The 12818-nt window shown below is 48.4% G+C and overlaps 1 protein-coding gene across 1 annotated transcript in view; it reads left to right on the plus strand.

The window, feature by feature from the left end:
* DCAF15 (DDB1 and CUL4 associated factor 15) overlaps positions 1 to 12818 on the plus strand; it is a 324736-nt gene that overhangs the window by 125461 nt on the left and 186457 nt on the right. Inside the window, exon 7 of the mRNA XM_078685623.1 lies at positions 1 to 582. This exon is cut by the window's left edge and continues 24 nt beyond it. Within this exon, the coding sequence (XP_078541749.1) occupies positions 1 to 582 (582 nt within the window). The remainder of the gene's footprint in view (positions 583 to 12818) is intronic.

Genomic DNA, 12818 nt, shown 5'->3' on the forward strand with positions numbered 1-12818 from the left:
TGTATGACCGGAAGAACAGGAAGCATCTGGTCCTGAGTGAAGAGTGGAAAGAGACTCCAAAGCCAACCTGTTCCTCAGACATTGGAGGGAAAATTGAAAGGGGTAGCTGCCAATGCCAGTTTCCTTCAACGTGCCCTCAAACCACACACGACACTCAGAGCTGTGAAAAGCCTGCCGAACCTTCCCTGGCGGTGACAAAGGCCAAGGAATTTGTGGCTGACATTTTCCGAAGAGCTAAAGAAGCTGCAGGCTCTTCTTTGGATAAGGATGAGGGTGGCTGCCCTGAAGCCTCCCATCAGGAGCAGGACTCCGAGCCCAGTTCCAGCCCTGCTTGCCCTCTCTTAGCAACATCTCACTTTCTGCATTCCTGTAGCCACTGTCCTAGTGGTTCTCCTGCAGGGGGTTTCGATAATAAGAGAGCTTGTGATGGAGAGCACTTTGGTCTGGACTCCAGCCCTTTGCTGGGCAGTCAGCAAGACTCTAGCTCCTCGAGTGACTGTCATCAGGCAGAGCCAGGTTACGTGAATTATACACGGCTGCGTTATGTAATGGAGCCTGTGGAACTGTCCGAACAGGAGACCGGTGAGCTTTTCCATGGTTTGTGAGAGTGGGGCTGGGCTTTCTTTGTAACATTTGAAGATGGTTACTAGAGATGTGGCTGTGTTGCACACTGGAGCTGGCAAAGATCTCTGCTTGTGGTGAGGCAGTCGCTGAATCCAACTTTTTGGAAGAAGTTGAAACAAGTTGGTTCAGAGACTGCTATCCAGTGAATGACTAGGTAGTATTACAATTTGTACAGTAAACGTACTTGTCTGCTGAGCTTCCACAGTTGATGTTTGAGACTTAGTATAGGTTGTGATAGAGTGGAAAATTACTCTTATTGCAGAAACTAGTTTACACAAGTTCATAGTAAAAAAAAAAACAGCACAATTTGGGAGTGTTTGTCACTGAATGCTCTAGATTGGATCACTTCATCTTGCTTTTGACAGGAGTACATGATGTATATATCTGCTTAGCTGTGTGCTTTGCTGGTTAACAACTTTGAGGATTTATGGTTCCATTTGATTGTTTTAAGCGTCAGTTTAGCAATGGTCAGATGTTAAATAGGTCAGCAGAGTAAATTAGTTTGAAATGCTAAATATTTTGAGGGGTGGAATTGTTTAATTCACTTTGTTGTCCTCCATCTCTGGCTGATAGCTTACTGAGGATGGGTCCTCCCTCTTTTTTAAAACCAGGGCAGCAAAATATTCATGGGGTTGGGCCAGAAATTAAAACAAAATGTTTGCACTGCACTTTTATTTTCAGTGTTTTAGCTAGTGCTATATAATTAGCAAAAAAGCTTTAGATTGGCTTTAATAGTGCTTGGTAAAGACTTCTGCGAGGGAGCTCAATGGGCACAGAATTAGGACTGCAGAACACATCCAATAAATCCAAGGATATGTGTAAAACCAATATTTACATGGACTCACAGGAGTAAACTGCAACATTTTAAAAATACCCATACCAGGTGTTAATAATCATAGCTTCTCCTCCTTTCTAAACACGGGTTTCAAAACCACCTACACACAGGCCAGATACATCAGGCTTAAATGTGTTTAATTTACCCAGATTCTTATTATCAAGATATAAAAATAAATTTGTTACGAGCAAGAAGCAAATGAGTTTGCGAGAGCCCTACAGAGTAGATTTACTGGAGTAGTTATTTGGTATTCAGCTTTTCATGAGGGTCTGGGTTTAGATTAGAAGTACATGTACAGGACTTCAACATGCTTTTCTTAAATAGCAACGCTGGCCTATGACTGAAAAAAGGTGTAAGGAAAAAATGATAGCAATTCGTACGGCCATTTAATAGTCTCTGGCCTGAGTGGAGTGCTGAAAAGGCAGATTGCCAGGTGGGCTGCTAATTTGTGAGCATGTTTCACTGATGCAGATGTTGATAGTACCTGCGTCTTTTGGCTGACCTGGAAGTAAGCATCCAGTGTTCCTTTTTTTTTAAATTGCCAGCTGTGCTTGTCTGGTGAAATATTCGGCTTTTAGTATAACATTTCTAGTCCCACTTTTTATTCATTGCACTGCATTATTGAAATCTGTACACAAATGATAACGTACTGCTGTGTACACAAACATCATAATTGGGGTTTATGGTTTTCAATTAAAAAAGATTATAACCAATAATACCTTACCAGAGAGAATATTTGCTTTTTAGTGGAAATGGGAAAACACAATTTTGTACTTCCTTGGTAACCTCAAAGTAGTACAAGCGCGGGCCTGCTATGGTAGCTTCACCCAATAGGACTCTTGAATGCTATAATACGCCAATTCATATGTCTGTGGGACAGATGACTTCCATTTTGGAAGTAGGGCTCGCCTCCAATGGCTTCAGCTCACTGTTCACTGCATGCTGCTTTGTAGTGATCAGCAGGTTCACAGTTTAATTTTGTGCAGGGTCTTTATCAAGGGAAAGAGGAACCACTATGCTGCCGCCCTTCTCAAGGAGCACAACTGAGCTTTCCTTTATGAATGCTCGAGTATTGGGATTGTGATAATGTAGATAACTGTGCGTTCGAGGCATGTGGGCTGCTGAATGTATATCTATGCATAGATCGCCGCCTAGTGTTGGGTCCGGATGATTGCACATTGTTGTCCTGGAAGAGTCTTCGAAGTATCACGAGATAGGTGGCTCCTCCCCTGGACTACAGTGCGCATGGGCATCCTCTCCATGCTCAGATTGGTTTTTTCCGCCATTGGGTTCGGATGTACTTTCTTAACTCAAGTTCGGAATATATATAAATACTCTTTCTCAAGGCCAAAAGGCCTTCGGGGCGTCTGTATTGTCTTTTGTTCGGTGCCTTATACTTGTTTCCAGGTCTTGGAATACGACGTCGAAGACAGATTGCCTTTCGACACCAAAGGCCCCATCGACGATGGAACGGAGTCCGTTCAAGCGCTGCCCCGTTTGCAACTCGAAATACCCTCACATCGATGTGCACCCGGTGTGCAATAAATGTCTCTCACCGGACCACGACGAGGCCAGCTGCATGGCCTGTTCAAAATTCAGATCGAAGAAAACTCTTCGTCTTCGGCGCGCTGCACGACAGTCGGCGCGGGAGTCGCCACCCGATCCAGAAAACATCTTCGGGGGTGACGGCGAGGTCGGTGTACGAGAGGAGGATCCTGCTCAGCACTCGGATCCCGCATCGGAGCAAGACTCCCACTACAATGAGGACGAGGAAGAACTTTACGTCCATGATGAAGACATCGTCGAGGTAGGAGACGACGCACAACCTCTCGGAGCCGTCAATGACGACTCAAGCGAGGAGCTAGGCCCAACCGCAGTAGCGGGGCCCCATACAGACTCTTCCACGGCTCAGGTCGAGGCATCGCCGGAAGGCCTTCGCCAAGATCTTCACCCACGTTCTCTAGTCCTGCTTCGAGGCCCGACTAAGAACATTTCTAATGAGCCATCGGTCGAACTGCCACAATCGGTGGAGCAACCGAAAGTGAAATATACAGACACTAAATCGAAACCGAAAGTGGTAAACTACCATCGGCTCGACGACTTCAGAACCTACCAAGTCGAAACGTGTGCTGGACCCCTTGGGGTCTACAGGTGGCGTCGACCCAAAAATCGGGGGCGACAAAGCCCGTGTCTACAGTTAAACACGTCACGCTCACGTCTACGTCGACGTCCGGCTCCAAAGATGGCGACTCTTCCAAGGGACTCAAGGCACAAAAAGCCATCGATCCGAATATTCAGAAGCCGCAGTTAGTCAAGGCCTTCGAGCCGAGATCCAAGCTCGGCCCAAAGGAACAGACCTCGTCGAAGCACACGAGCGTACCTGCTGCGCAGCAACGGCTCGAGTCGACTAAAAGCCACAAACACACGGGCTTGTCGGAGTCGGTCGGATCGAAGACAACGCCTTCTAAGCAAGTCGGTCCGTCACTAAAGATTCCCGCCGATAAAATATGGCCTGCCCCCCACGGCACGGCCTAAACCTGTCCAACTATCAAAGGCTACTGACTCATCCAAGTCACCGACTGTAGCTGTACCCACTCAGACTCGGACGGAAGACGTTCTGTTCCAACCACCGTCCTACGACGAACAGACGAAACTATACATCGACTCCGAATCAGGTCGACTCACCGTTTATAAATGGAAAATCAGGCCTGAAACTCCGATGGAGTCTTACAGGATACCACTAAAGAAAAAGAGGGACTCTACTGCCTCTCCTACACTTTTTGAACCCATACAGCCATATGGGCAAGACTATACCTACTCTCCTACACCTGTCACTGAGGATGTGGAGGAAGGGGACAATGAAGACCAGTTTAACTATCCCATTGACCCAGATCAGGATGAGTCCCAGCCATGGGCTGACACTGTTGACCCTGATGAACCACACACCACCCCTGACACTCAGTCATATGCCGTCAAAACTTCGCCTACTGAGGATACTGCTGCGTTTAACGCACTAATTGAAAGGGCAGCCCTTAACCATGATGTTGACATGCACGCTGACTCTGTGGAGGAAGACTTTCTCTTTGATACGTTCTCAACATCAGAAAGATCTGTAAAAACTCTGCCTATGCTCAAGGGTGTGCTCAAACATGCTAGCGACATTTTTAAACAGCCCACTTAAGCAAGGGTGGTGAACCCCAGAATTGGAAGGAAGTACCGGCCTGCGCCAGTGGACCCTACGTATATCAAGGGCCAACTCCCCTTGGACTCCTTAGTGGTGGCTAATGCTCGTAAAAGGGCAAACTCTCAAACAACTGGTGATGCTCCTCCTCCGGATAAAGAATCCAAGATCTTAGAAGCTTCTGGGAAGCGTGTAGTGGCTCAAGCAGCTAATATTTGGAGGATCTCCAATACACAAGCCCCGTTAGCAAGATATGACAGGGCTCACTATGACACATTAGAGCAGCTACTGCAACACCTGCCAGATGCTTATAAGGAGGGAGCAGAAATGCTTATACAGGAAGGGAAGTTGATCTCCAACGCGTCCATTAAGTGTGCGTTAGATGCAGCTGACACAGCGGCTAGGGCCATAAACACTAGCGTAATGCTCAGACGGCATGCCTGGCTCCTCATCTCTGGCTTCAAGTCGGAAATCCAAACTACTCTACTTAATCAGCCAGTTAACCCTGACGTCCTGTTTGGTCCTGAGGTAGACGCCACTCTAGAAAAGATTAAGAAAGACACTGAAACTGCAAAATCCATGGGAGCTCTGCAGTCTCAACAGTTCAGGGGCAGTTCCTTTCGTCGCTCCGGGAACAGGGGAGCTTCTAGAGGTCAAGCGTCGCAACAAGCCCAATACACCAAGGGAGGCACACAATCCACCTATAACAAGAACAATAGGGGTGGATACCGTGGAAACGGCACCAAAGGCAGAGGACGTGGAAATAATAATGCCAGATCCTCCGCCACTAACAAACCGTGACGTCTTGTCACTGCCCCCCGACCATACCACACCGGTCGGGGGAAGGCTTCAGCAGTTCCTGCCAGTCTGGGAAAGCATTACCACGGACAGGTGGGTGAGACAACTTATACATCACGGCTATTGTCTGGAATTGACCTCCACTCCACCCAACATACCCCCAAGGCACCGTCCTATGTCCACAGAGCACATGCACTTATTGCAGCAAGAAGTCATCTCCATGCTGCAAAAAGGGGCCATAGAACTCGTGCCTTTGGAACAACAGGGTACAGGGGTGTATTCACTGTACTTCTTAATCCCAAAAAAAGACAGGTCTCTCAGGCCCATTCTAGACCTCAGACCCCTAAACCAATACATCCTATCAGAACACTTTCACATGCTCACTTTACAGCAGGTTCTGCCACTGCTCAGTCGGGGATTTCCTAGCAACCCTGGATCTGAAGGATGCCTATTTCCACATTCCCATGCACCCCAGTCACAGGAAATATCTCCGGTTCACCATCAACAACCAGCATTACCAGTTCAAGGTCCTGCCTTTCGGGGTCACTACTGCCCCCAGGGTGTTTACCAAATGCTTGGCGACAGTGGCCGCGCATCTTCGGAGACAACACATCCATGTCTATCCGTATCTAGACGACTGGCTTGTCCAGGCAAAATCGACCCAGCAGTGTGCCAGCCACATGTCCCGCACAATTCACCTCCTACACAGTCTAGGATTTTCACTCAATTACCCAAAGTCTCATCTTCAACCCGCCCCTGTACACCAGTACCTAGGCGCAGAAATAACACTCTCTGCCACAGCGCAACCGAACTCAGCGAGAGTCAACAGCATGCAGGTGCTGATTCGAAAATTCAGGCCACAACACTCACTCCCAGCGCAACTGTTCATGCAACTAATAGGCATGATGGCCTTCTGCATCTTTATAGTCCCTCACGCGAGGCTACACATGCGTCCGCTTCAGGAATGCTTAGCACGCCAGTGGAACCAGGCTCACGGACAGCTGAAAGACCTAGTGTTGGTAACCGGTCGTGCATACAACTCTCTGCATTGGTGGAACACACAAAACCTTTGCAGGGGACGACCGTTCCAGGAGCCTGTACCACAGGTGGTGCTAACAGTGGACGCATCTCTCCAGGGCTGGGGAGCTCATGTCCTCCATTATACTGTGCAGGGACTGTGGACCACACATCACAAACGGTTGCACATCAACCTCTTGGAATTGATGGCAATCTTCATGGCGATGAAGGCATTCAAGTTGCATCTCTGCAACAAAGTCGTGCTTATCCGGACGGACAACATGACTGCAATGTATTACATTCAGAAGCAGGGAGGGAAACACTCTCCACAATTGTCACACCTAGCACAGTGCATGTGGAAGTGGGCCATTCAGAGGAACATGTTCCTCATGGCGGAACACCTCCCAGGCAAGGACAACCAGATGGCGGACCTGCTCAGCAGACACAGCCATCAGATGCACCAGTGGGAGATACACCCATCGGTGCTCCAACCATATTTCCAGCAGTGGGGTCATCCAGAGATAGACCTATTCGCCACACAAGAAAACGCAAAATGCCGCACCTTCGCCGCCAGGTTCCCACACCCGCAGTCTCAGGGCAATGCGATATGGATGAACTGGTCAAACAGATTTGCGTACGCTTTTCCTCCGGCACCACTCATACCGCTGGTGGCGTGCAAACTGAGGCAGCACTCCATGACACTTATCCTAGTTGCTCCAACATGGGCGAGGCAAGCCTGGTACACCACGTTCCTAGAACTTTCAGTGGTGCCCCACCAGCGACTAAAACTCACACCCAGTCTCCTCACTCAGAGCCATGGAGACATTCAGCACCCAGATCCGCAACAGTTAAGCCTTGCAATCTGGCTCCTGAGGTCATAGAGTTCGGCTACCTAAACCTGCCCCCTGACTGTATGGACATCATCAAGGAGGCTAGACGACCTCCCACTAGGGCATGCTATGCGGCGAAATGGAAGCGTTTTGTCATCTATTGTTCCAATAATGACATTAATCCACTGGATGCTTCCACGCAACACATCATATGTTACTTGCTGCACCTATACAGATGAAATCTAGCGTATAGCTCCATCAGGATACATTTATCCAGTATTATGGGTGTCTTTCATAGATTCACATGCCTGAATCATTCCCCGTCGTCGAGATGGGAGCCCCGGTAATAGAAAAGTAATGTCCTATAGACATACATAGAGAAAAATAGGCCTAAGGGCCTTGCCTTAGTAGCCTATCTATGTCCTTTTGTAAAAAGGACCAAATTTCCAAAGGTAGCCAATCAGCTACCACCTCCCTCTAGAACCTTCCTGCCAGGAGCCTCAGTCTCTCAGATTTTCTACCGCACGTTGTGCTAGGGAGTCCCCACCTGAGCTCTCCTCAGGTTTCTTCAAATTCTTTACTTTCTTCAAATAACTTGGATTCAACTTCAACTATGGCTGAACAACAGAAAAGAGGACTATTCAGAGCTTGTTCTTCTTGTGGCAAGAAGAGACTGCACGTCGACGACAAGCATGAGACTTGCCTCTACTGCCTCTACCCTGACCACACAGTAAAGGACTGCAGGGTATGTAGAACATTCTCTACCAAAACACTTAAGGATAGAGAAGGCAGACTGCTCCTCTGGTTAAACAGACTAAAAACCAGAGATGTTGAGGTGCTCTCCTCGGAGGGCAGTGAAATGGCTTCAGTTTCCTCAAAACTGTCCTTAAAAAGGCCAAGGGAGGCTTCCCCTGGCCATCCAGACGTCCCTCACAAAAAGACTACTTCAAAGTCTTCTGAGGCAAGATCTGACACGTCTGTGAAGGATGCTGCAACCTTCAGAAAGCCATCGCAGTCCTCGTCGTCTACTTCCATGACATTATCTTCAAGGAAAACGAACTATGTTTCCACATCGACGACGACAATCTCGACGACAGTGGCATCGTCAGCCTTGACTTCAACGACGACGACCACCCACTCGTCGACGACGGGTAAGCCAATATCGTCGATTGTACTTATTAAAAAACAGCAATCGTTTGTCAAAACTCCGTCGTCATCTCCGTCGACGTCGACAAAACAGAAAACACCGACATCGTCGACGAGAATTCAGTCGACGTCCACCGCATCGTCGACGAAGACACCGACGACGGTAGGAGCACCGCCGACGACAACTGCACCGTCGACGGCTACTACGACGCCGACGACAAAACTGCCGTCGACGTCCACGACGACGGCGAAGGTACCGTCGACGACCGCATCGACGACGGCGAAGGCACCGTCGACGGCTACTCCGTCGACGACGAAGGCACCGTCGACGGCTACTCCGTCGACGACCGCCTCGTCGACGACAGCTTCATCGGCGAAGGGACACTCGACGCTTGAAAAGCGATCGACGGCGATACCGTCGACGACCTCGTCGACGACCTCGTCGACGACGACATCATCGACGCCATGGAAAAAAGCGGAGTTAATTCCATCAAAAAAGGTCACCAAACTCCCTATTACGCCCGAATTAACATCACCCAGTAGGGTTCCATCACTGCTTCCTTCTCACATACTACAAGCTGACGAATCAGATGATGACCACTTCGAACAAGCTACTAGCCCGTCAGATCTCAATGTCAAATGCCAGAGTACTGACGATGACGGAGATGATGTTATATTTACGGAAGAAACTGTTCAGGCTCAGGTACATACTCAAGTCACTCCAATGATCGTATTACCGGCCGAGATAGTTCATGATCTTCAATTCCTGATCACAGACTATAAAAAGCGATTCCCAGAATCGTCAGCGACACCATCACATGGCAATTCTCAAGAATCTTCCACACAGCAAAGATCACCAAGGGCAAGACCAACGCCTTTGGTTATTCCTCAAGATACTGAACAGGTTCACAACATACAATCCTCTGATGATGACGACGAACCTCCTGAGGAAGGTGAGGTTAGAGATGACCTCTCTCAAAACAGAGATGATGAGGATTACGTTGCTCATTCTCCGGCCACACCGGAACCCAGCACATCAGACTCTCCACCAGTGGATATCGGGGGATTCCACAATTTAATAGAGAGAGCGGCCACTAGATTTCACATGGCAATGGAAACAAAGGTAACGGATTGTTTCTTGTATGACTTCAAAGACCCCATAAGGAAGGAGGCACGATCCATTCCCATAATAGAACATATCTGGGAACAGGGGCTACAACTCATGCAAACACCTGCATCTGTTTCCATAGTGGTCCCTAGACTGGACAAAAAATATAGGGCTCCGTCAACGGCACCCACTTGTTTTAATTCACATCCAAAACCTGATTCGGTCGTCACTCAAGCCGCCCAGAAGAACTCCAGAAACCCATCCTCGCCACTCTCAGCACCACCAGACAAGGAGGGCAGGAAATTGGATGGCATAGGCAAACGCTTCTCCACAACGTCAGCCATGACGGTCAAAGTGGCCAACGCCATTGCTCTGCTGGGCAGATACAATAGGCAACTATGGGAAGACATTGCTCCGTATCTCACGCACGTGCCTGATGACTTGAAAAATGAGGTCCAGGCACTCCTTCATGAAGGTCAAATGTCGGCATCAGAAATAATAGATTCAGCTGTCGATGTCGCCATGACAGGCTTCAGACAGCTTGCAGGTGCCGCAGTTTTGCGCAGACAAGGTTGGCTCAAAGCGACGTCCTTCAGACAGGAAGTACAAACCAAAGTTGTAGATATGCCCTATGACGGACAACTACTATTTGGAGCTAAAATAGATGAAGCCTTGCAGACGATAAAGAAAGACACCGATACTGCAAGGGCTCTCGGGACTTTACAATTCAGGAACCAGTCCTTTCGAGGGCACAGAGGACGAGGACAATCCACGTACAGAGGATCTTATCAAGGCAAATCCACATATAATCAAAATCGCTCCCAATATCCACAGCGGCAGCAACAACAAAGTCGTCAGACCCCCTACGGGAGACCGAACTTCAGGGGCAAATCGCAAAAGAAAACGGCTGGCGGAAGACAATGACCAATTCCCGCAGCCAGTCCCCCCACCGTCCGGTCCGCTCAAAATTGGTGGCAAGCTGACACATTTCCTCCAAAATTGGAAAATGATTACGACGGATCGGTGGGTACTACAATTGATTCAACACGGTCACACCTTGGAATTCAACTCCATCCCACCGTTCACCCCTCCTCACAAACATCATCACAAACACCTTCGTCTGTTACTGCAGGAAATCTCTTCCATGATAAAAAAGGGAGCAATAGAGCGAGTCCCATCAGCTCAAAAGGGAAAGGGATTTTATTCCCGCTTCTTTTTAATCCAACAGAAAAAGAAGAAATGGAGGCCCATTCTAGATCTCAGGGCGCTCAATGCCTTCCTGAAAAGCCAATCGTTTCGTATGGTGACTATCCAGGAAATCTTAGGCTCCCTGGAGGAAGGAGACTTTATGACATCTTTGGACCTGCAAGATGCATATTACCATGTCCCAATACACAAACGACACAAAAAATTCCTACGATTCGAAGTAGCAGGTCTCCATTACCAATTTTGTGTCCTCCCATTTGGCCTCAAATCAGCACCTCGCATTTTTACAAAGTGCCTGGCTCCTGTGGCAGCTTACCTGAGACAACAGAATCACCAGGTCTTCCCCTACCTAGACGACTGGCTGGTGAAAGCACCGTCTCTCACGGACGCACAGCTATCTTCCAACGCCTGTCTCGACATTTTCCGGAACCTGGGTTTGACTCTCAACTTCGAAAAATCTACTTTACAACCCACCAGGATAATAACATTTCTGGGGGCCACTATAAACACCATTTCCTCCAAAGCTTTCCCGTCTCTGGAAAGAAAAAACAAACTGATGACTCTAGCTACCGCGATATCTTCAAAACCAACCATCAAAGTAAGGATTTTCAAATCTCTTCTAGGGATGATGTCTTCCTGCATTCTACTCATCCCTCACTGTCGGCTCAGAATGCGCCCCCTTCAGGAGGCCCTGACCAAACAGTGGACCCAATGTACAGATTCCTTCGAGGATCACATAGTCGTCACTCGACAAATATCCGAGACGCTGGCCTGGTGGATGAAGCACAAGAACCTATCCAAAGGTCTCACGTTCTTGTTACCAGAAACTCCACACGTCATAACGACGGACGCATCTCTCGAAGGCTGGGGTGCAGTCCTTCAAGACTTACAAATCAGCGGCAGATGGTCGGAGCAAGAGAAGGCTCTGCATATCAACCTCCTAGAACTACGTGCAGTCCTTCACTCCCTACAGGCATTCCTCCCTCGCATCAAAAATTCTGCAGTGCTAGTGAGGACAGACAACACGACCACAATGCACTACTTAAACAAGCAGGGAGGGACACGCTCGCTGACGCTGTCTCGCGAATCACAAAAAATTTGGAACTGGCTACTGCTCAACAACATCACATTAACATCGGAGTATGTCCCAGGAAAAGACAACGTCATAGCAGACGCTCTCAGCAGACAGAGGTCAATGTCCCACGAATGGGAACTGAACCAGCAAGTTCTAGACAACATCTTCTCGGCATGGGGAACACCTCAAATAGACCTCTTCGCCACCAAGGAGAACAAAAAATGCCAAAGCTTCGCAAGTTGGCATCCCCAACAGGGGTCATTAGGAAATGCATTTTCCATCGCATGGCGCAACGTGTTTGCGTACGCATTTCCGCCATTTCCCCTGATCAGCAGAGTCATCCGGAAGATGAAAATGGAGCATTGCACATTGATTCTCATGGCCCCATACTGGCCGAGACAACATTGGTTCGCGGACCTCCGACGCCTCTCAGTCCGTCCATCAATCCAACTGCCTCAACATCCTTCTCTACTCTCGATGTCCAAAGGCCAGATACTCCACCCGAATCTGACATCTCTCAGATTATCGGCTTGGCTCCTGAGTACCGAGAATTCTGTCACCTAAGCATCCCGCAGGAGTGCAAAGAAGTCCTAGCTAAAGCAAGAGCAGTTAGCACGAACAAAACTTATTCCTTGAAATGGAAGCGATTTTGTATCTGGTGTAAAGACAACAATATACACCCTTTCAGGATCACTCCAGAGCAGATACTGCCTTATCTCCTGCATCTGGCCCAAACAGGTCTTGCGCATGCTTCCATCAGGGTACACCTGGCAGCAATCTCTCGCTTCACCAGGTCTTCAAAAGGCCCTTCACTATGGTCCAATAGACTGATAAAACAGTTCCTTAAAGGGCTTTACAGATCTTTCCCTAGACCAAGACGAATACCACCAACGTGGCATCTGAATATTGTACTCAATCAGTTAATGAAACATCCATTTGAACCTATCCATAGGGCTGAACTCAAATACATTTCCTGGAAAACTGCACTTCTTTTAGCT

Source organism: Lissotriton helveticus, chromosome 1_1 (genome assembly GCF_964261635.1).
Source record: "Lissotriton helveticus chromosome 1_1, aLisHel1.1, whole genome shotgun sequence".
NCBI lineage: Eukaryota > Metazoa > Chordata > Amphibia > Caudata > Salamandridae > Lissotriton > Lissotriton helveticus.